The following is a 24,734-nucleotide window of genomic DNA, read 5'->3' on the forward strand; positions in this document are numbered from 1 at the left end:
TCCTCCCCCTACTTCCCACCACTATCTGCCTTATCACTTAAATATTCGTTCCAGATTTCTTCATATTTATCCATTCTTAATTTGCATCAACATGGACCAATGTTCTGACGCAGTACGGGCGGCAAGCATTTCAAATGGGGCTTCCATTCCTGGCCCTTCTGCACATTGGCGGAGCACACATAAGTGCGACCCACTCCATTGTACCCCGTTATGCCCCAGATCTGCCCTCTTCTGGGTCCAAAAGGACCCACCCGTTAGCGATCACATGCCAATTGGACGTGCCTAAAATGATCGCCACCTGCATAAGACAGTTCCCTGTTTCTAATTACCATGTTCCAACATAGAGCTGCAAAACCCCAGTATTAAAGCACACTGCATCCGCATGCTAGTCAATTGAAGCAACCTAGGAAGATGCTTTTCTATTGGTCCACCCCAACTGGCAGCCGCTCTCCAGAATCTTGGGCAGAGGTCTTTTCCATCACCTGACCCCGATCCTTTTTTAAAAACTGGACATGCTGGAGACTGAACCCACGGCATGAAAAGTGAATTCCGCTGAGCTGAACTCCCTCCTCTTAATTATGCAAAGCTCCTCCCCAAAATCATGGTAGCTGAGGTGCAGGGATCTCAACCCCAGAGGCCTTCCCCATCTGTGCAGGCATTCCCATTTTACAATGTGGACTGGAGTGGTAGAGTCTGTGTATGGACAGCAGGTTGCCGGGTACCTATCTCTTCTATGGGGTAGGGACTGTTCCCCCCCAATCCAATTTATATTACAGAACAATTTAGAAAGTGTGTTTCTGCTTCTTCATTCCTGTTCTACTCTCCAGCTACCGTGTCAAAGACTGTGGCAGCGCTCTTGCACACAGTCAATATATTTTTATTGATTGATTTAATACCTGTTGGTGGTTCGAATCCCCGCGACGGGGTGAGCTCCCGTTGCTCGGTCCCTGCTCCTGCCAACCTAGCAGTTCAAAAGCACGTCAAAGTGCAAGTAGATAAATAGATACCGTTTCGGTAGGAAGGTAAACGGCGTTTCCGTGTGCTGCTCTGGTTCTCCAGAAGCAGCTTAGTCATGCTGGCCACGTGACCCAGAAGCCGTACGCCGGCTTCCTCGGCCAATAAAGCGAGATGAGCACCGCAACCCCAGAGTCGGCCACGACTGGACCTAATGGTCTGGGGTCCCTTTACCTTTACCTTAACCAACAACAAAACAACTCCTAAATGGTTTATAGTTTACAGTGCAAGCTGCATGGTTTACAGTGCAGAACAGTAACTTGGCAGCCTATGTTCCCATCTGCCTTTCCCAAGTGCTTTCACCTGGTTGGCCATAATGTATTTTAAAGGTCTTCTGCCTATTGCCCTCTCTCAATATCTTTGCAGACCTAGGTCTGGCTCTTGCCTCTTCATTTCTTCTCCTTTTCACAGACTTTTCACAGGTGCATTTCCCAACTGTGGTGTCCTGGAACATGGGCTTTTTAAACATTTGATCCTAAATCGGTGGAACATCTAGACCAGGCTTCTTCAACATGGTTCTATTCCAGATGATGTTGGACTCCCATCTCCCATCAGGCCTCAAACCAGCATGGCCAGCAACCAGTATAATAGTTTTGTTTTTTTTTTAGTCCAACAGTATCTGGAGGACACCACGTTAGGGAAGACCCTGGCACTCTAGACAAAACCACAGAGGAATGACAGATTGAAGTTGTGCGCCATGATGCCAGCTGCCCTCTCTCAATGTGTTTTGCAGGTGGCCTGTATGCAGTTCATCAACATCGTGGTGCACTCTGTTGAGGACATGAACTTCCGTGTGCACCTACAATATGAGTTCACCAAACTAGGTCTGGAAGAGTTCTTACAGGTAACACCCAATCTCTTCACAAGCCAATCTAGAACAGCTGATAGACCCTCGTCCTGGTCAGACTTTTTCCAAGAATAGGCCAAATGCCTGACAAAGATGGGTAATGGGGTTGTTCAGCTAGATCTGAAGCTTTTATAGTTGCATGTGCTGCTGGCTCTTGCCCTTTTGGCACCTGCATGCTCAGTTTGATGTCTGCAAAGCAGCACCTACTTTAAGTAACTCTGGTGGAATTGCATCAGGACCTGGGCCTTCCTAGATTTGGGGCAATAAGAAGTCTAACTTTTTCTGTTGTGACTGGTGCCCATTCTGAGAGGTCCTCTATAGTAAACTCCTGAGGCTCCACAGAGCCCACCCTCTCATCGCAGAATACTTTTAAATAGTATTCGTACCATGTCTGAGATGGGACGGTGTTAGTCATGGAGGGTCTCTCGTCAAGGGCTCCAGAAACTAATGCCAGAATTGTTAGCTACTGTTGCTTGGATTCAACGTTCCCATTGTTTTTCAGTGAATAACGTGTTCCTCCTGCCATTCAAGAGATGTAATTGGTGTTTCAACTTAAAGTATTCCTCCGGCAGTCTCTGCACACCAGAGTCTCTTTATTGGTGATATCTAGTTCTAACCTGTGCCTTTAAAGATAAGCATTCACGGTTAAACCAACCAGTTGCATTTTTCCTCACCAGATTTTTCTGTGACTGGGGTTGTGAGCTTAATAGTCATGTGATCTGACACATGAATCATTAAATTGTCATTGTCAGGGAACTGACATCGGAGCTGGAGGCGGAGGGAAGGCTCTCAAATGATGCTGGAGAAGGGCCCAGCAGGGAGAGAGGTAGCTCAGCGGGTGAAGCAAATCAGCGCAACACCAGGGATAAAGGGGGGCAAATGGGGGAATCGGCGAGAGGGCTCCAGGACTCTTCACCGGACACCAGCGGGGAAAGCACCGGTCCTCCGCTACCCACGCCCTCCCTGTGCAGAAGACTTCCGCGCAGGGAGAGTAGGAGGAGACTTGGCGTCAAACAACTTTTATGTTGGAAAAGGTTTAAGAAACGCCCACTGACGGATTCTGCTAGCGACTGAGGCAGCCACGAAGTGAAGGGCTGTCCAGACAGAAAGGTTTAACCAGGCAACATAGCCAGGAGAGGCGGCAACTTACGCACGAGCAACCCATACTCATTACAGTCATATTCATGTATGGTCTCTTGATCTTTGTCTAGGTCCATTGATTTTAAGTTAAACTCTACCAGGGTGTAATGGTTGAAATTTCTCAGAACAACTTGTGACTATATGAGTGTGGGCAGGATGGCTTGCCCAGATCCATCAGCCAGGGACACCTGCATGGGAGGGGAGGAATTAATTGAGAAAATCACAGGAAGGTGGCATCTACTCACCCTTGACCCCTAAATGCATAGGCGCTTAATGCAAGTAAGATTCCTGCATTTTCCCTGAGCTTAAACAAGTTTTGATAGCGATTTAGAAGTAATGTTGTTCCTCCTAGAAGTCGTTGTGCCAAATCCTTGAAGCAAAATCGCTTTGAGGTTTGAATCACACGCCGTGCTGGTCCTCATGAAAAACATGGGTGTGTTACATTGCAGTCTTGTTCACAGATTTTTCTTCATTACCTTTTTCTCCTGGTGTACAGAAGTTACCTTTTGAGGGGAACAAAATGCCCTCTAGGCTTACTTATGATTATTGGCACAATATTTATGCACAAAGATGCAATCTAGGCTGAAAAACAACAACCAATGTGATCAGTACCAAAGATCAACAAGAAAAAACAGCTGCTCATCCTTTTAGTAGAGGTGTTTTCAACTAGAGATGAGCTGTGTCCAGGCAGGATGTTTGTTTGTGTGTGAGAGAGACAGATTGACAGAAAGGCAGCATAACGTACTCATATTGGAGAGTAGCCTTCATTTAGAGTATCTTTTGGAGCCTTTGCTCCAAAATGCAGGGTTACTCTTGTTAGCCTGTTGCAGCAAAAGCAATTAAGAGTCCAGTAGCACCTCTTCAAGACTATCAAATTTATAGTGGCATAAATGATTCATAGAATCATAGAATCATAGAGTTGGAATAGGGCCATCGAGTCCAACCCCCTGCCAAGCAGGAAACACCATCAGAGCACTCCTGACATATGGTTGTCAAGGATTGAGGTCCAGAACCCACTTCATCAGAGGCAGATAAAGATAGCCTGGAACTGAGGGTGCTTCCAAACAGGGGTTTGTTGTGAGATTGTTGCTCCTTATGCATTCATGAGGAAAATCCAGGGGAAATTTGATAAGATTTTTTTTTGTAAAAAACCCCAAACAGTTGTCAATTGCCTATTTGTAATATCACAACATTTTCAATATGGAAGCACTCTTATGAAATGCCTGCTTCACATTTCCTGAAAAAATTATCTGTTAAAAAACCACAGAAACTTCCCTCTTTACAAACATGCTTAGGGGAGTTTCCCTTAATCAACACACATTTGGTTCCTTGCCCTATCTTTGAGCACTATGACTTCAGTTGGAGATGGACTGGTCTCTTTTCAGAGAGGCAGCTTGGGGGGGAGGGATGGGTTTCTGCTTGTAATGTGTACATGTCTTACCATTGTCTCTGGTAAACAGGTTCTTTGGGGTTTGAATTGTTTCAAAAACCTACAGAACCTACTTGACCAAAGACAGTTATGGGACTAGAAAATAAAGGGGATCCCATGGAAAGTGATTCTTCTTTCAAGTTGTCTCCAGCACCTCTAAAACCAACATTAACTTTTGCCTTCCTCCTCCCTTCCTTTGAGTTGCCAAGATACTTGTTTGTAGTCTGGTGGTCTGTTTATGTCTGCTGTGATGGCAGCCAATGCACATAACTATCTCATCAGGCAAAGAGGACCCTACTGTTAGTTTAAATCTTCCAGTTAAAGGCTGTGATATACTTTGCTGTGGAATAGTCGTCGATTCCAGCAAAAGCACTCCTTAGCAAGTGACTGATGGAACCAGAAGCAAATCCTTTGCAAGGCAGGGGGGAGGGGGGGAATACCAAAAGAATTAAACTTCTCAAGCCCCAGCATCAAAGAAATGCCTTGTTATTGAAAAGAAAGACTGGCCACCCTCACATGAAAATAGACAACAAACCTGAACATCTTTTTAAAAGGCCAAAATAATTTTCAGTTGGGCAAGAAGTTGGGCAGAAGGCGGGTTTGGATATGTAGTACCATTCTTCTCCTGATTATTGAAGATAATGGCAGGATGCAGAACAGTGGAGCTGGGTGCAAGGCCTGGGTGGAAATCCCAGTTTGATGTCAGTTTCTAGCCTTGGTTTCAGCTGAATCAAAACCAAAACAGACATTAGGAGACCAAGTCTTGTTCTCAGAACCAAGGTCATTGCTCGTTCAAGGGAAACAGGCACCAGTTCAATAACAGGAACGAAACGGCAGAATAGAGAAGCGTAGTGGTACAAAAGGACAGACCTCTTCAGAGGCATATTAAAGAACTTGGGAACTGAAGAGCCATTCAGGGAAGAGTTCTAGTCATCTAGCAGGAAGGGATGGAAACACCCTTCTGAGGAGACCAGTGATGGCAAGGCATGGCTGTGAAGTAGGTCAGACTTGTGCTGGTTCCAGACACCTCCAAGGGCATAAGCGGCCCTCAAACTTAATCTCACTTACTCGTTGTTCCTCCTTTCAAGGGATCTCTGGAATTGTAGTTCTGTGGAGGGGGCCTAGGGATCTCCAACAGAATCCCAACTGCAGTTTCCAGGATTCCATAAGCCAAAGTACTCTCCAGAGGCCTAATTAATCTTGGTATTTCGTCACGTACCAGCTTTGACATACCAGGGTTGACATCAGACTCACTTTATCATTGGGGCTGCCTCCAGGGCTTCCAGGTATGTACTATCAGATGAACTAGGAGCGTGGAAAACATCCTGTCGGGATGTCTCATGAGATGTTCCTAACTGTTCTGTTGTAGCTTTTGGGAGAGACTCAGTACCATCACGCAGCAACCTGGAAGCTTGTTCCCTTTAAGATAATTTCCCCTTGCTCACTGGCTTCATGCAGTTTTCTTCCTCTTGTGTTGCATTTTCGTTTCTTTCCACAGAAGTCGAGACACACGGAAAGCGAAAAGTTGCAAGTACAGATCCAGGCTTACCTGGACAACGTATTTGATGTCGGAGGGCTGCTGGAGGATGCCGAGACCAAGAACGTAGCGTTGGAGAAAGTGGAGGAGTTGGAAGAACATTTATCACATGTAAGTGTACAGATACCCCCCTTTAGTTCACCAGAAGAACATAGGAATTAACAACAATAACAACAATATTAAATGCCACCCATCTGACTGGGTTTCTCCAGCCACTCTGGGCAGCTTCCAGCAAAATATAAAAGCATAATAAAACATCAAACATTAAAAACTTCCCTATACAGGGCTGCCTTCAGGTGTCTTCTAAAGGTTATATAGTTACTCATCTCCTTGACATCTGATGGGAGGGCATTCCACAGAGTGGGTGCCACTACTGAGAAGGCCCTCTGCTTGGTTCCTTGTAACTTCGCTTCCCACAGTGAGGGAACCGCCAGAAGGCCCTTGGAGCTGGACCTCAGTGTCCGGGCTGAACGATGGGGGTAGAGATACTCCTTCAGGTATACAGGGCCAAGGCCATTTAGGGAAGAGTCCTGATAGATGGTTCCATCTAGTCCAGAACCCTTTTTCCAACAGTGACTGATCAGAGGCCTCTGGGAAGCCCCAAAGCAGGGCTTGAAGGCAACTGCTCTCCACCATGGTTTACCCCTCCAACATTTGGTACTCAGTAATATACTTCTTGGGGATGCGGGTGGCGCTGTGAGTTAAACCACAGAGCCTAGGACTTGCTGATCAGAAGGTCAGCAGTTCAAATCCCCGCAACGGGGTGAGCTCCTGTTGCTCGGTCCCTGCTCCTGCCAACCTAGCAGTTCGAAAGCATGTCAAAGTGCAAGTAGATAAATAGGTACCGCTCTGGCGGGAAGGTAAACAGCGTTTCCATGCGCTGCTCTGGTTCGCCAGAAGCGGCTTAGTCATGCTGGCCACATGACCCGGAAGCTAGACGCTGGCTCCCTCGGCCAGTAAAGCGAGATGAGCACCGCAACCCCAGAGTCGGTCACGACTGGACCTAATAGTCAGGGATCCTTTTACCTTTAATATACTTCTTCCAAACATGGATGTTCCATTTAGCTTTCATGGCTAAATTTATTTCATAAAATTTATACACAGTTTGGTTGTAAAAACAACAACAACAACTCTCAACGAGCTTTGAAAAAAGATAAAACAAGAAAATCAAAGAAAAAAATACAAACCTACTTTAAAATATACAAGTTAAAATACCAAAACAGAGGGAAATGAGTGTACCTTCCATTCATTTGTCTAATAGCCTTTTAAAAGCTCCATAAGCCAGCAGCCATCACCACCGTCTTGGGGCAATAGTCTATTTGTACATTGTGCTGAAGAAGATCCCCCAGCTGGTATTGGGAAGGGAAGGTGCAGTCAGGCTTAACTTCCTGCACATTTGTAAAAACATTGTTATAACCATGAGGGCCAGCAACTTGTTTAAAAGCAAGAGCCTCACGAGTCTGCTCCATACGTGAGATTTTGGACATATGGTTATCTGAGCAGAATAATGAGAACAGAACCGTCTTTTTTGACCAAAGGAAAGTTGGTGATCCCTATTTTCTTCCACTCAGTTGACAGAAAAGCTTCTGGATCTGGAGAATGAAAACATAATGCGGGTGGCAGAGCTGGAGAAACAGCTGCTACAGCGGGAGAAGGAGTTGGAGATTGTCAAGGTATGTGGCCAGGAAAAAGCGATGCGGAGGCTTTCCGAAGAAGATGGGGGTCCGTCCATCGTCTGGGTTAAAGCATTGGTTTTTCTAACCTCCCTGGGATGCTTCCTCAGACGCTTCTCAGGGAAAAGATCCGTAATGATGGACGGGCTTCCTTGGTAGTTGGCTCACCATTCCCAGACCTCCTACCCACAGGGGGAGCACTGCTGTATGCCAGGGAACACTTTCTATTCAGACACAATATTCAGGGTGACGGTGAGGCCTAGTGGGCGCAGGCCATGCTCCCCATGAACAGGATTTCTCGAGTGGACATGCCACGTTCCCTGCCTGGCAGGTCTGTGTGGAAAAGGTTCCCTGAAGAATGAAGCTTTGACAGACTCCTGATTTACAAGAACATGCCCCATCAGGGTTCATCCTTGGGTCTTTCCACTGTAGGGGTGAGGCACAATTCTCGCCTCCTTGAGCCATTCCCTTCCAGGCTCTTTCTTGCATGCTTGTTGGTTTGGGACCTGGGCATTTTCCCTAACAATCCTTTCTTAAGTCTTATCTTATGTGGGTTTTTAATGGGGCCCTAGTTCACAGGTCAAAGTGACAATGTGACACTCAGGACAGCTGGCAAATGGTCCCTATTCCCTTGCTTGGGGCTGGCTGGGTTTCTGTGGACTGTCCATGCTTTGGCCCCATTCCGCCCTTGTGTGAGGATGTGGGTCTTCTCCTGCAGATAAATCCCAACTGTTCTGTTAAGGGGTCCAGGGCAGTGCTGGCATCGACCCAGTTCCCTGAGCAGTTGGTGCAGTCAGCAGAACTAAGAAGCAAAGTTTTTTATTGGATCATCTTTTGCTGCAGGTGGAGGGCAGCATATTTGCATCTTCTCCCCTCCCTTCCTGCTTCCTGCTCACCCTGCCCCCCAGGGGGAAACATGACATGCTCATAGGAAACAAATATGTCAGGCTAGTCTAGACCCCATTTCCATGCCAAGCCTTTTTGGTCCCATTTATTTATCTTAAACAAAATTTAGATCCCACTTGATTGTAAGAAAACCTCTAGGCAGCTTGCAAAATAAATAAAACATTAAAATTATCCATTGAGGGGCGGGGAAACAGTTAAAAACAGATACTGTATTTAAAAACATTCAAAAGATTATTAAAATCAACATGGGCAAAACCCATGTAACTTCTGTGGGAATGTTGTAGATACTAGGAGAGGATATGTTGATTTAATAGTATCCTTCCTAACTCGTACTTGTCAGTCAGCAGCAGAGTGCATTCCACAATATATAGCAGGAAGTTAGTTGGTAGATTCGTTTGAATCTCTTTACTTAAGCAATCCAATCTGGCTTTGTTCAGATTGGGTTTGGTTCCTGGTAAGTCCCCTTTTATCCCTCCTAAAAAGAATAAAGACACAAGAAGCTTATTTTAAAAGTAATAAGAAGTTTACTCACATTCAGTTCACAGTTGGATCCCTGAAGGCAGGCCTTAGCTTGTAGTTACAGATACAGCGTGGCTTACATCCTTGTAAGGATGGACCCATGTGGTACTGGCAGAGACCCAGCAGTGCAGTCCAAGAGAAGAAATGGCATCAGAAGAGCGTGGCATCAAGAGGAAGGTGGCTCCCTGATCATCCCCTTTTATGGGGTCTCCCACCAGGGTCACGCCCACCTACCTGGTCACACGCAGGGCGAGGAAGTTCCTGACCAGGTGTGACAGGAAGTCCTCCTGGCTGGAGTAACACCCCCCTGTGTGTCCACTCTGGGCAAACAGGAAGTGTTGTACTTGACTGCTTATGTTACACCCCACAACTTCTACATGTCTGTTAATTATCCCTGTGGAGGAGAATGTTAATTTGTGTAAATATGTACACACGCACACAGCTCCCAGAGGTGCTGCAGCTGGGGATAAGCGCTGCCCCTTAATTCTGCTGAACGTATAATGTGTCCCTTGGTCCTTGGAGACCCAGAGGCATCTGGCCTTGTGAACGGCCTCCAGCGAGTGGGAAGAGGAGGCCTTATTGATGTGTCTCTTCTGGGGCAGGAAACCTACGAAAGTGCCAGCAACCAGGTCCACACCCTGCGCAGAATCATCAAGGAGAAGGAGGAGGCTTTCCGACGCCACTATACCTCTCGCCCACCAGGGGGAGACCACCTGCCGCTGCCGCCACCTCCAGGGGCGGAGGTCAACTTCAGCGACATCCCTGAGGACGACCTCCGCCTCCCGGTCCTGCCTCCCATGGAGGCTGCCCCTCCACCCCCACCCCCTCCTCCGCCTCTCCCCCCACCCCCTCCTCCGCTACCGGGTAAGTCCAAAGGAAAGAAACCTGCCTTCTTCTCACACACGGTTGCACAGAGGGCGACTGTTGCTACATATATTTTTCCGCCCCTGTTCTCTCACAGATAAGTGTCCGCCAGCTCCACCACTTCCGGGGACGTCTCCCTCTGTGATTCTCACTATGGGCTTATCAGGTACGTTTCGCCTCTTCCCACCCATCCACCTGCAAGACGGAAAGAGGGACAGCAATGAAAGACCCTGGGTGCTTGCTCTATGTGTGCTGTACAGTCATATCTTGGCTTGAAGTAGCTTCGGAATAAGTATTTTCGGGTTGCGTGCTGTGGTGACCCGGAAGTAACGGAGCATGTTACTTCCGGGTTTCGCCACTCGTGCATGCGCAGACAGTCAAAATTACATCACGTGCATGCGCAGAAGCAGCAACCCGCGGACACGGGTTGTGTTCGCTTCTGGATGTGAACGGGGCTCCAGAACGGATCCCATTCGCATCCAGAGGTACCACTGTAATTTCATGAGTAAAAGCACAGAACATGGTTCTGTGTACAGAATTCTTCTTCCTGGGAGAGAAGTCTGTGAAGGTGAACCAAAACTGGGAACAGAAACTTGCTAGGGGAACCAACCCAATTCTATTCCCTCCCAGTGGCCCATTGGGACCGAGCTGAGCTGAGCTCTGACCTCGTCCGCACCTGTGAGGACAAATAATACTTTTCTCTCTCCTCTGTGCCCCCAAGCAATCCGGATTAAGAAACCCATCAAGACGAAATTCCGCTTGCCGGTCTTTAACTGGACGGCCTTGAAGCCCAACCAGATCAGCGGCACAGTCTTCAGTGAGCTGGATGATGAAAAGATCTTGGAGGTGAGGGACAGGGGGAAGTCAGTCTGAATGGTATGCGCCATTCTTTAAAACTTTTAATCTGTTGTATTTGTATCTACTGTACTTGTGCAGGTGAAACCCTTATCAGCCTATCAAGTGCAGCAGCACAGAACATTCAGCTGCTGAGGGAAACTGAACAGTTTGTAGTTCACCCTCTTTGAGGGAAGGGAAAGTTGTCACTTTGGCTGGCGTCAGAGCCTCACACAAGAATTGAGAAGAGGGGAGCTAAGGGAGAGTGTGCCCAGAAGAAAGGAGTTTGAAAGAAGAATATAGAATAGACTATGCACCAGTGTAAGAATAATGAGTGTGAAAAAATGGTTGGTGGAGAATGAGGCTTCAGGAAAGGAGAGGTGGGGGGGGAAGTAAGGCAAGGGAAGGGGCTCTATGGAGTGATTGAGATCAGCAGGGCCCATGTACTATAAGGGAGAAGAGCGCAGTGCTATGAGGGCCTGAAAAGCAGGAGTCTATGAGAACAATGGGAGAGGGAAGGAATGAATGGAGGTGAAGAAAAGAGGAGCCAGGGAAACTGATGAATGGGGGGAAGCTACACATGATATCATAGAGACAGGAGGTGTAGTGTGCTATTGGCAGAAAAGGAGAGAGCAGCAAAGGAAGGGACCTTTGATAGGGGAGTTCTGCCTCTTGGGACTGGTAACCCCAAAGAAGCAACAAAGACCAAATTGCTCACTCTCTCTGTGAAGGAGAAGGAGAGAGAGAATTTCATGTATTATTGGAACCAACCAGCCAATTCTTCAACTTCAGGTTTCTATTTTGCTTTGTTCTGATTCTTCACACATGTATGCCACCGTTCCTCCAACACGCTCACTGGGCTCCCCGCCATTTCATACACGCAACAATCCTTAAATAGGAATTTAAACCTACTTCTCCCCAATCTAAGTTCAGATCTCTATTCACTGTTCCCTCCCGAGCTCCCAAAACTGAAGCATCTGATAACATGCTGTTAGCGGATTTGAAATTCCTCCAGTAGTGAAAAGGCAAATTATGAGCAGCTTGAAATCAGAATGTATGTCATTGTTGTCATTATTATCGTTAGTATCATAATTACCTACCGGCAGGATGGGTAACTCTTTGAATCCTCTTTCCTCTTCCAGGACCTTGATCTAGACAAGTTTGAGGAGCTCTTTAAGACCAAAGCCCAAGGCCCGGCCATTGACCTCCTCTGCTCTAAGAACAAGGCATCGCATAAGGCAGCCAACAAGGTCACCCTGCTGGAAGCCAACCGGGCCAAGAACCTTGCCATCACCTTGCGCAAAGCAGGGAGGAGCACGGAGGAGATCTGCAAAGCCATTCACACGTGGGTATCTGTGTGTGTGTGTGTGTTGTTTTTCCTTCCACAGCACCCCTGAAATGCATTTACAGTGGTGCCCTGCAAGACGAATGCCTTGCAAGATGGAAAACTCGCTAGACGAAAGATTTTTCCGTTTTGGAGGTGCTTCGCAAAACGAATTTCCTATGGGCTTGCTTCGCAAGACGACAATGTCTTGCGAGTTCCTGCTGGTCTTTTTTTCTCCCCCCCCCCTTTTTCTAAGCCGCTAAGCCGCTTATCAGCTGATCCGATCAGCAGATAAGCCGCTAATAGCGCTAATCCGCTAATCCGCTAATCCATCAATGGGCTTGCTTCGCAAGACGAAAAAACCGCTAGACGAAGAGAATCACAGAACGGATTCTTTTCGTCTTGCGAGGCACCACTGTATTTATTATGTTTATATTCCACCTTTTCTCTAAGGAGTGTCTGTCCCTTGGCGTATTTTATTCTGCAATAATCCTATGAGGTAGGTTAGGCAGAGAGAGAGAGGGAGAGAGAGAGGGAGAGGGAGAGAGAGAGAGAGAGAGAGAGAGAGAGAGAGAGAGAGAGAGACCACCTCAAGAAAGTTCATTCAGTGAACTTCATAGCCAAGTGAAGAGTTGAACCCTGGCCTTCCAGTTCCCCAGCCTGACACTCTTGCCACGTCACCCCACGGGCTCCGTTGGGCTTCCCCGCTCCCAGCCCAGTTCCTTTAGCAGCCCCGCTTTCTGCTGCCTTCTGACACAGGGCCGTTTTTGCTGCTGCTGCTCTTCCAGGTTTGACCTGAAGACTCTTCCGGTGGACTTTGTCGAGTGCCTCATGCGCTTCCTGCCGACAGAGAACGAGGTCAAGCTGCTGCGCCAGTATGAGAAAGAGCGGAAGCCGCTGGAGGAGCTGTCGGACGAGGACCGCTTTATGCTGCACTTCAGCAAGGTGGAGCGCCTGACGCAGCGCATGGCCATCATGGCCTTCCTGGGCAACTTCAGTGAGAACATCCAGATGCTCATGCCGGTACGAGACTTGCCTCCTCTCTGTCTGTGCCAGCCCAAACTCTTTGGGCTCTGTCCTCGGCTCTTGGAAAGGAAGAGTTAATTTATGAAGCTAGAGGAGGGGTGTCTGGGAATGAAGTTCTCTGTCCTGGTCTGGTCACCTTTGTGCCCTTTTACCTTTCCATATATCTAAAAAGGGAGAAATCAAGAGAGTAGTTCTAGCTGTTTATGCAGCTGGTGAAGGAATGGGTTCCCAAAATCTAAAATCTGACTGTGCAGTCAGTCTGAAACGGGCCCCAAAATCCTCATTTTTCCTTCTCCAAGGGTGCATTAGCACGAGGATTTTGGGGCCTGTTTCAGACTGACTGCACAGTCAGATTTTAGATTTTGGGAACCCATTCCTTCACTGGAAAGTTTGCAGTCCCAAGCATACTTACTTGGGAGAAAGCCACATTGATTCTGGTGGGACATACAGAGCTTTGGACAGTAGGAGTTCCGGGCTGATCTTCCTGCTTTAAGTTTCTCCAAGAGGCTAGACTAGTCTATTGTGATAGACATATATTGGTGATCAAAAGCTTTGTTAAACAAACACACACACACACACACACACACACACACACACTTCTGCTGCCCTTGAAAACAATTAAACCTACACATTCTTTGAAATCAGGCGGTGAATATTTTGCTAGCAAGTGCAAACATTCATTGCATCATTGCATAACCTTCAGATTACCTAGCAGTCTCGTCGGAGGGTAATTGACATATTTCACATTCTTTGCCACCTGGCTGTGCCACTGCAGCAAAGGGTGTTTGCCAAACAGCGTGGCTCTGCTTGTGTTGCTGCCCAGCAACATCAAGGGACAGGGAGGCACAGGTAGTTCTTTAGTAGGTCACTTGTTTTGCATGTGCCAGGTCTCCGATTCAGCTCCCACTATCCTCAATTTTGATAAGCGTTGGGAAATAACCATGGAGATCTGTTGCTAGTAGGGATAGTCATGGCTGAGCTAGATGGTCTGGCTCACAAGCCTCACTGGACGCTCTTGACCCATTTTTGTTACCTGCCACCATTGTGGTTTGTGACACCTTCTCTTGTCTTGATTCATACATACTAAGCCCTATCCTCTCCATGCTGGCACAAGCTCTCATGTGGTATTCATAGGCATATGAGCAAGACACATCTGGTTGATCACTGTAAGAACAGACTGCTGGGCTCTTTGATCTGATCCTGCAGAACTCTTCTTATGTTTCTACACTCACAGTTTTTCGCTTTCCCTTTTTTTGCTTCTTACTTGGTTTTACGCCCCACTTTTCTGACTAAAGCACCCAAGACAACTAACAAGAAATGCCATGTTGATAGTGATATAATACAACAAAACACTATTTATCCTTGGTCTGTCTTTCTTTCAGGTTTTTCATTAGCCTATAGTAATTACTTGATTGCAGGCTTGGCAGCAGAACCGTTATTCATTTCCTTCAGTCCTTTCCAGGCAGTCAAGTAGAGCATACAGTGAACATAGAGAGAGAAGACCATGTTTTTGCACCCAACTCCCAAGTCTTTATTTGCAAACAGAACCCATGTGCATACAAGTAGTACATGCAGGGGCTCTGCTTGCAAAAGCACAGTAAACCTGTGAAAGTCAGGGAGGACAGTTTATCAAGATTTCCAGACTGATGTTATTTCCACGCAGTCTGTCTATTGAGCATTCATCCCTGACTTGTTTGTGCAGAGTTTGAGGGGAGATTAGATGAAGTTGGCTACCAAATGAGCATTCATTCTGAGTTGGTTTGCAGGGAGGTTAGATGATGTTGCGTCAAGTAAGTGTTCCCCAACACTTCCCAGTGCATTTTCCCTTTCCTTTATCACAAAAAGGTCAAATTTAGATGAGGAAGGAGGTTTGTTGAGCATGACTTCCCATTGCATGTTCATTGCAAAGATGAATTTGACAGTATATGATTGCATCCCACCTCAAAACAGCAACCGTCTGAGAGCGCCCTGTGTGAAAGGAACTTCTATTCAACTTCTGTTGCAGGAGACAGTGGACCAGATGACCCTTTCGATCCCAACCCTACAATTCCATGATTTTACATTGACAAAGTGTTGAGGTGCAGCAAAACCAGTAATAATAGTTTTTGTCCTTTTTTATTTTTGCCCTCCTACAGCAACTGAGTGCAATCATTGCTGCCTCTGCATCTGTCAAGTCTTCACAGAAGCTCAAGCGCATGTTGGAGGTGGGTCCTGCTGATATGGAAGTACTTACAAGAGAAACAGCAAATGTGTGATGGGGGGGGGGGCAACTATTTCTGTTTAGCTTGCAGAGTATTTTGAGGCTAGAGGGCAGCTGTATCAGGGATGTTGCTGTAGCAGAGGATTTCCTGCATAAAAACGTGTTGGGCTATTTGAGCTTCCTTCCAACTCTGATCCTGTAAATTGCCAGGACGCAAAGTAAGGGTTCAGATAGTGCCTCTGAGCATAGTGCGTTTTCCTACACTAGTTAGGTGCTGATGGCTTCCAGGTTAAATGTCATAGCCTCCATGAAAGCAGTGACATTAAGCACAGGTGGCCCAGGATATTTTGGCTGGGGACTCCCTTGTATGACTTAAATATCAGACAAGTCAAGCATCTATGTGACACGCCTGTTTTCTCCCTCCCAGATCATCCTCGCCCTCGGCAACTACATGAACAGCAGCAAACGTGGTTCGGTTTATGGTTTTAAGCTGCAGAGTCTTGATCTGGTAAGGAGGGGGCTAAAGGGGGCACATAAGCTTATGCAAAGGTATCCATCCCTACCCCTGTGCTCAGATAATGTTCCTGGGAGGAAGATGGTGTACATTCCCGCATGCTACACCACATGGCCATTCTGTTCAGGCGGCAGCTTTTGGCAGCTGTTTGTTTGTGCCACCTTGCAAGATTCCCAAACTCGTATTTTTAAATTCCTATCTTGCCCTACAGCACGGCAGCTTTCAGAGAGTTTTCTGTATGTGCTTCTGCTCAGACACAAGGTTACATGCATGGAGCAAACCATGCATGGACGCCAATTTGCAGAATTGCTCAGCCCTGCATACAAACCAGTGTATCTGATTTCTTGCTTGATTGCATGCGTCCACGCATTTGCTCTCCCCGCCCCTTGTGAGCACCTCCCGTGTTTCAGTTAATGCACACTGTGCAGATTTGATTATCTGCTTCCATGCGCCCATATGCCTCCAGCCCGCATGTGAATTTGCACCTTCTTTTTTTTAAAAAAAAGATACTTATTGAAGTTTTACAAATTATATCAAACAAACCAATACACAAACACACAAAAAAGAACAAGTATAATTTCAGAACCTTATTTTCTTAAATCTGGTATCTGAAGAAGTGTGCATGCACACGAAAGCTCATACCAAGAACTAACTTAGTTGGTCTTTAAGGTGCTACTGGAAGGAATTTTTTTATTCTTAAAACTTACTTCATCGACCTCCTCATATCTCCCCTTTCTGCATTCCCATTTTGAAAATTTAGTTCAGCAAATCCTCACCCTTAATTTTATCTAACTGTCAACCTTTCTTTTCTTTTAACTTAATCTTTACAGCTGTACTCCATTTAATTTTTAAAGCCGCCTCATTCTAACACACATTGATTTTGCAATATTTCTTAAGATAGTTCTTAAATTTCTTCCAAGTGAATTTGCACCTTCTTGTGCAGATGGCTGTAGCAGTGCCTTGACATTCTGTTCTTCCCCACCTCTACCCCAAAAGCTGTTGGACACCAAGTCGACGGACCGGAAGCTAACCCTCTTGCACTTCATTGCCATGATGGTGAAGGAGAAATACCCCGAGCTGAGCACCTTCTGGCAGGAACTGCACTTCGTGGAGAAAGCAGCTGCAGGTAGGGACCCTTCCAACCACCAGCCGGTTCAAGGGGCCAGGCCAAGACCTCACAGAGATGTCCCCTCTGTAGCTACTTCCGTCTCGCTCGCTTTCAGACATCATGAAAGTGGGATGTTTACAGTACATGTACATTGAGTGCTTATCCACACATAACTTTCCTGGCACAGGCTGCACTTTAAAGCTGAGTGCCCTATTATTTTGCCCCAGAGCTTTCCCCATGAAAACCCGGTCTTCAAAGCTCAATCAGAAAGCCCAAACTGTCATTTGTTTAAAGCAGGCATGGGCAAACTTGGCCCTCCAGATGTTTTGAGACTACAATTCCCATCATCCCTGACCACTGGTCCTGTTAGCTAGGGACGATGGGAGTTGTAGTCCCAAAACATCTGGAGGGCCAAGTTTGCCTATGCCTGGTTTAAAGAGCGGGTTATCATGGAGAAAGCTCTGAGGTGGACACAGAGCTTTAAAGCGGGGACCAGTGCCTGGAAAGAACAAGGCAAAAGTTAAGTGTGGATAAGCCCTGATTGATGCTTACAGCAGGTCTGTTTTGCAGTTCCCGTGCTTTGCCACAGGTCAGGGATGAAGGAGTTGTGGTCCATCAATGTCCGGAGGGCCACAGGTCCCCCATCCCTGACCTTAGAGTCTGCCTGCCTCCCTCTTGAGGCCTGTGCATCTCTTCTAGCCTTCTCCGAGCCGTGAAACTGACGCTCCCCAATCTGAGCTGGTTCCTGGGCTGACCCAGTGGTTTCTGTCCCACCACAGTATCCCTGGAGAACGTGCTGCTGGATGTGAAGGAGCTGGGGCGTGGGATGGAGCTGATCCGGCGGGAGTGCAGCTTGCGTGACCATAGCATCCTGCGCAGCTTCCTGAACGCCAATGAGGGCAAGCTGGACCGGCTACAGAAAGACGCGAAGACTGCGGAGGTGAGTGGAGAAGGAGCGGGCACGCAGCTCGGGGGGTGAGCAGAGAAGGCTCCTTAAAATGTGTGCATTTTGTATGTGCTGTGTAGCATGTTAAAAAGCAGTGGTCTGGCATATAGTTCAACACTGTGTCTGTCTAGCTGCATGCCAGATTCATGTATGGAAATCCTGCCACCTGCCTGGCTGTGGACATTTGCAGATGTGGTACTTGTGCCAAATTTGACTAATCTGTGCTTGCTTGGTGTCAGATTTTTGCAATGGGAGCCAGGGTGCATTTGTGCTTGTGTGTTATGTAAGCAGTTCCTATTTTGTTAGTTACATGGCAAACTCCCTTCAGAGTAGGCATGAGTGCATCACATAGGACGTGTCGTTTTATGAGGTGAAACTTAATTTTTGCAAATTTCTTCACTGAGGGGTATTAAAAGTATGCTTTTGGGTGTGAGCAATTCCAATCTGCTGTTATTTTTGTGGTTGGGCAACATGTAGCTTGGTAAGTCTACGTTTGACGAAGAAGCGCATAAGCTGCTTTCGGAAAACCAAATAATTCTTAATGTTGCCATCTGAATAAGTCAGGTAATGCTCAATAATAATAAATATTAATATTAATATATAATATAATTGCAAATACTTGGCAATCATTTTTAAAGATCTATGTGCAGTTTTCCGCACTTTTTACTTACCGAGCAAAACTACATTTTATTAATTTAAGCAAAATATCCTTTGAATTCCCAAGTCATGTCAGAACTTTTTAGCTCCCCTCATTTTTGGAAGTTGAAAAATTCAACACGCTCTGGTGTACCATCCCATTACCAGTCTGTTTCCAGCCCTGTTCAATCGGCAATTTTACAGAAAAACACAAAGGTTTGCATCATGTTTTTAACATATGTTTTCACCCTAAGAGTACACATTTTTCTACACAATTTCACACTAAAATGTGAATTTTTCACATTTTAATACACATTTTGGCACTTTTTTGAGCCACAGTGAAGTTGGTTTGTTTAAACAAAATGTGGACCAAGCAAAATCCCCGCGAAATTCCCTACAGCAGAGTTTGTATGCGCTCTGAACATCAGATTTGTGTGCCTTTTAAAGAATCGGTTTCATCATGTGAATATGCCAGTCTGATGTGCAAAGTGGATCACACCCAGCAGGTCTGTACGTGCAGGCCATGTGTCAAAAGGTCTCTTTGTGCATAGATTTTCATCCTGACCCCAAACTGGTTGTGCCAGCATCCTCCTCCCATGGTAAAACTGAGTGTAAGGCCGGGGCCACCGTCAGCCTCCGTTCACACAGCTTTCTTGTTGGCAGGAGGCCTACAACACGGTTGTGCGCTATTTCGGAGAGAGCCCCAAGACAACACCGCCGTCCGTTTTCTTCCCGGTCTTTGCGCGCTTCATCCGATCCTACAAGGTATGTGTGTTAGAGAACCCAGGCCTCCTTAGAAGCCACACAAGTTCACGCCTCACCCTGGTGTAGAAGTGGGAGCCCCCTTGCCAGTCCCCCCCCCCACAAGTGCTGCCTGTTACTGTTCCCAGCTGGAAGTAGCCCTACCTGTCTTCCTGTGATTAGGTGTGGCCAGTGGGCAAGAGATTTAGAGCGCCCTCCCGGCATGCTCCTTCATTTCTCTTCCACACCAGCGAGGACCTCAACATGCTCCCTAGCCCATTTGCTCTTCTTCGCTAACATCCCAGTCCTCCAAAGCCCCTCTACAAGGTTTGGTCCCTTGAGCAAAGCCAATCCATTTCCTTGAACCTCCATCACATGCATCAGCCACACCTTTCCGCTGCTATCACTCTGTTCCCATTGTTGGAGAAGGCTGTTGTGTCCTGGGTTCAGGTGCTGGCCAGGTGCAGCATTTGGGAGGAGTGGGGAGCAGGCAGGGAAACATTCCAGCGGTGCAAAGGGATGGCTTCTTTCTGTGATGAGATGCTCAGACTGAGGGCGTGCCGGACTATCCTGGACTCGTGTGGCAAGCAGTGGCCAAAGATTGGCTCTCTGGGAGCACCTGGTTCTTTGGACTAGGAAAACTTTGGTTTGTGGTTTTAGCATCCCAGATAGAGCTGTGAATTGTAGGGAATCAGTGCCTCGCTCACCCACATCGTTATGGATTCAATCCACACACAGCTCTTGGCAAAAGACCATGTCCAGGTGTGCATCCCCTCCTTAGCCTGCCAAAATTCATTCCCATTTCTGCCCATTTATTTAGATTTCTTTCCTGTCCTGCCTGCAGGACTCACAACAACCCTGTGAGGTGGGTTAAGAGGCAGAGGGTTACCCAGGTGGGCCAGACCTAGTCACCCAGAGAGGGACCAGTTTTCCACTTGAGAATAGAACAGAAAGGTGCAGCTGTTGGTTATCAGGAGATAGATTTAGGCCACTTGTTATCAGGAACTTCGGGTCCAGCGTGGCATCTATTCTTTTGAGGTTTTTAAGGGAACCTTGGAGCAAGTTTTCTTAAGGGGTGCGGGGTCCTTTATGCATAGGACGTTCTGTCTCAGGGCAGTGGGTGGGGCATGGGCCATTGAGTCCCGTTCCAGCTTTGTGATTCCCACTCAAGGCAACCTACCAGGCAGCGGGTTCTGCAGCTAAGCCTGGATTTCCTGTGGCCGGACTAAACGCTCTTGTCTACTGCCCCACCATGTGGCCAGGAACGGTAGTCATTTTAGAGGGAAGGCCCATATACCTCTGGTTGAGGTCCCAGGCACCTCCTGTTTAAAAGCATCAGGTAGCAGGTGGATGGAAAGAAATCTCTGCCTGAGAGCCTGGTCTGGAGTGCTGCTGCCAGCCAGAGTAGACAATAGATTTAGCCCTACCTGGCTAAATGTCAGGAGTGCTCTGATGGTGTTTCCTGCTTGGCAGGGGGTTGGACTCGATGGCCCTTGTGGTCTATTCCAACTCTATGATTCTATGATGAAGGGCAGGTAATAAGAATATCTTATCTATCTAAGGTCCCAGGGTGGGCTATAGCATTAAAACACAATATTAAAAGCAGTTTAAAGCAACTTAAACCGTACAAATAAATATAAGTAAACTAGAGCTTCATAGCACATGTGAAATGGCATGAGTTATTTTCTGCAACTTAGCCTGCAGAAAATTTGCAAGGCAGTAATTGTGTCTTATATGGGATGCAGGTGGCGCTGTGGTCTAAACCACTGAGCCTTGGGCTTGCTGATCAAAAGGTTGGTGGTTCGAATCCCCGTGATGGGGTAAGCTCCTGTTGTTTGGTCCCAGCTCCTGCCAACCTAGCAGTTCGAAAGCACACCCAAAAGTGCAAGTAGATTAATAGGTACCACTCCAGCGGGAAGGTAAACAGCATTTCCATGTGCTGCTCTGGTTCGCCAGAAGCGGCTTAGTCATGCTGGCCACATGACCCGGAAAAACTGTCTGCGAAGCGGACAAATGCCAGCTCCCTCGGCCTGTAAAGCGAGATGAGCGCCACAACCCCAGAGTCGTTTGCGACTGGACTTAACTGTCAGGGGTCCCTTTACCTTTAATTGTGTCTTGCCAAATATTGGACTAGGTGGGCCCATTTATTTATTTGTGGAATTGATATTGACTCGAATGGTGGCATCCGGCTCAGCACAGATCCAAGTGATTGTGCCTGCAAAGTGCCGGGCAAATCTCACCCAGCAGGCTGTTGGCCAACGGCCTGACTCAGTGGAACTCTATCTCCATATACCCCCAGCTAGGTGCTTCCTGGCTACTGGTTGGACTGTCTTCTAACTTTTCTCCCTGCTTCCATCTTCCAGGATGCAGAGCAAGACAACGAGATGCGTAAGAAGCAAGAACAGGCCCAAAGAGAGCAGGCGCTGGCCCAAGAAGCCAAGAGGCTGGAGAAGGTAGGGGGTGATGGTGCAGGGCACCGGAGGGAGCCAGGAGACCGGAAGGGATGCGTTCTGGAAAGGGAGGGAGGGAGGGCGGGTCAAAGGAAGCCCCTCCTGCCGTTGCAGCATGGCGGGGACGGACATACTGTTATTAGCTTCTTGTCAACTTGCGCGTGATGCCTTTCAGTCCTTCATATCTCCTGCTGCTCCAAAGGCAGATTTGTAGAAGAGAAGCTCTTATTGTTGCAGTCCCACCCCCTCCCAGGTTATGTCCCAATGTAAGTAATACTGAGTGAGATGGAACAACAGCCTGACTTGGCGAAAGGTGGCTTCCCAAGTTCTGATTCGGTGCTTTGTCGATAAATATGAATAGCACCGGCTAGTGCAGTTCACATGGCATTACCGAGAAGGCCTCTCCTTCTGGGCTTTGTGACAGGGAAGCCAGCTCCTCATTAAATTGGTGCTCACTTTCCCGTGGTGTGATACTGGGAGAGAAACTGCAAGGAATATTTTCTTTTTTCAGCTGGCCTGCTCAGTGGCATAGCGTGGGGGGTGCAGGGGGGGCCGGCCGCACCGGGCGCAACATCTGGGGGTTAGGGTTAGGGGGCGCAAATCCACGGGTTAGGGGGCGCAAATTACTTGCCTTGCCCCGGGTGCTGACAACCCACGCTACGCCACTGGGCCTGCTCTCCTGTGTGCCAGTCTGCTCACAGCACAGAGCCTCGGCCTGCTGGGTCCAGCAGCAGACGGAAGCCTTTCCTTGTTAGTGAAACGTCTCATGAGAAAGTCCACGCATGGCCCTTGCTGTGTCTCTGGGCCCCTTTTAATCCCTGAAAGAGAGAGAGAGGCATGCGCACACACACATCTACACATTTTCAAAGTGGCTGCACCTGTCAGTCAGGTAGGAGTGTCAGTCAGGTTCGTGGACAGCGGGACACGGTGTGGCGGCTGAGCTGGGGCTGTTTTTCCTTCTAATTCCTGACCTGCCCGCAGTTGCCTTTGCAGCGCAACAAGTGGCAGCAGCAAGAGTTGATTGCCGAGCTGAGGCGGCGCCAGGCCAAGGACCACCGGCCTGTTTATGAAGGCAAAGATGGGACCATTGAGGATATTATCACCGGTAAGCAACCCACCCTGAGGCAGGGGAACGTCCACTTCCTTTGCTGTGCTCATCCCCCCCCCCCCAGTGACTGTTGTGGCTTTGTGTGGGCAAAGAAAAGAAGGCGTTTTAGGCACTGCTTGTGCCCTCAGAGTGAAGGGCCTCACCCTACACTGTATCTCTGGCCCTCTATAATGCTCCCTTTCGCCCCCCTCCTTTTTATTTACCTATACCGTGATGTATTTGTGAACGGAAGTCTCCTGTGGGAACAATGTTTTATTTCTTTCCCAAATGCTCTTCCTTTTCCAGCCCATCCCCTCCAACAATAAAGCAAAATGGGACCTATACAGGGGTTCTTAAGGGCCTGTCCAGCCTAATATCTGCAAAGCACACACACACACACACACACACACACACACACACACACGACAGCACTGTCTTATTTTTGCCCCCATAATGACTAGAAACTATTTCCTTTTAAAAAAACCACACACACACACACACACACACACACGAGAAAGTGTGTGTGTTCGGGTGTGGAAACCGATTTCTGCACTCAGTACCACATTCTGTGTCTATTTGGCATGTCTGTGGCCCTGCTCCGCAAGACAAAATATATCACGGCTCATAAATCAGGCCCCAGTTGTGGACAGCCTTCCTCAGGCTTAGGTGAGGAGCGACATTTGCCTGCTTCCGTGCTGATGTTCCCCTTGTGGTATTTGCTTGGCTCTGTGAGGGTCTTCCCCGCCACCGGCGGTATAACACTTTTTTACCACCATGCCACTAATGACTTGAGGTGCTCAGTGATGAGCAGCAGGGGTGGCTGACGTTTACAGCCTCAGGTGACGCTCTGTTCTCCTGGGCAGAAGCATATCGTGCTGCACTCGGCCCCCAAACCAGCCGGGCCTAGCATATACCTCATAGGAAGCACTGTGTTGAAAATGGGCATGGCTGGGTCATTGCATGAGGTGGAGAAACTCCTCAGGGCAGCTTTTGCCCACCTGGTGCCCTCCAGTTGCTTTGGATCAGACCAAATCAGCCAAAGGTTGGTTAAGGCTAGAGTAGGGTGACCAGCTGCAAAGCAGGCCAAGGCTCTTGTACCCTGAGCAGCTATGCAGGTGAGGGAATTTTGGGCAGGGACAGCTTTCCCCACCCCCACATACCAAAGCCAGAATTCCCTTGCCTGTGCACCCATTTAAAGCTACAGGAGCCATGCCCTCCTTGCCATATGGTCACTCTGTGGCTTTGCAGGCTGGACTGCCCGTAGGCCATCTCCAATGTAGCCTCCTGAGAGGCGTTAATAATAACAGTGGCATTACCGTTCTTGTAAAACAAACCATTTCGCCTTCCGGAGGCTTTATTTCAAATGTGTATGACAGAATTCTGGCCCTGGGCTTCTTTCCCTGAGATAGTCCCCTCCTTGATGCACTAGCCATATATGCTAGACGTCCCAAGTATAGCTGCATCCACAATCTGTGAAATAAGCCGCCCACCGTGTTTCTCACCGTCTGATTTATCTTGTATGTCTTTGTCCGTTCCCCTCCCGCCCCGCAGTGTTGAAGAGCGTCCCCTTCACTGCCCGCACAGCGAAGCGGGGGTCTCGCTTTTTCTGCGAGCCATCCCACCATGACGAGCCTAACTGTTAGCTCCGCCCTCTCCCTCGTCAAAGGTACCCGTGGATCGTCTCTTCCTCTTCTGCATGCAGCTGCTCCTTCCACAGAGCCATGGCTTCCCCTCCTGCATGCCTTGCTGTCTCCTCCCATGATCTCGGGGCTTCCCAACCTCTTCTCAGAGGCCCCACTTGGCAGAGAATCGCCATCACTATACAGCAGCCTGGCTTCCAACCTGGGGCCTTCCATGGTTGTTTTTTTGACAACAGCTCCCATCAGCTCCAGCCAACACGGGGCTGATGGGAATTGTAGTCCAAAGCCAGGTCACGGAA

The 24,734-nt window shown here is 47.9% G+C and overlaps 2 protein-coding genes across 2 annotated transcripts in view; both read left to right on the plus strand.

Moving 5' to 3' along the window:
* The window catches only part of ADCY6 (adenylate cyclase 6), a 934,310-nt gene that overhangs the window by 259,037 nt on the left and 650,539 nt on the right, over nt 1-24,734 (plus strand). The window lies entirely within an intron of this gene.
* Nucleotides 1-24,734, plus strand: part of FMNL3 (formin like 3) — a 103,523-nt gene that overhangs the window by 75,559 nt on the left and 3,230 nt on the right. The window contains 17 exon segments of the mRNA XM_083484459.1: nt 1,748-1,858; nt 5,929-6,078; nt 7,539-7,640; nt 9,668-9,929; nt 10,027-10,095; nt 10,651-10,775; nt 11,906-12,108; nt 12,876-13,110; nt 15,249-15,317; nt 15,741-15,821; nt 16,824-16,953; nt 17,715-17,875; nt 19,181-19,282; nt 21,622-21,711; nt 22,690-22,813; nt 24,347-24,371; nt 24,373-24,461. Coding sequence (XP_083340585.1) covers nt 1,748-1,858; nt 5,929-6,078; nt 7,539-7,640; nt 9,668-9,929; nt 10,027-10,095; nt 10,651-10,775; nt 11,906-12,108; nt 12,876-13,110; nt 15,249-15,317; nt 15,741-15,821; nt 16,824-16,953; nt 17,715-17,875; nt 19,181-19,282; nt 21,622-21,711; nt 22,690-22,813; nt 24,347-24,371; nt 24,373-24,461 — 2,128 coding nt within the window.

Source organism: Podarcis liolepis (assembly GCF_965112155.1).
Source record: "Podarcis liolepis genome assembly, chromosome: 2".
NCBI lineage: Eukaryota > Metazoa > Chordata > Lepidosauria > Squamata > Lacertidae > Podarcis > Podarcis liolepis.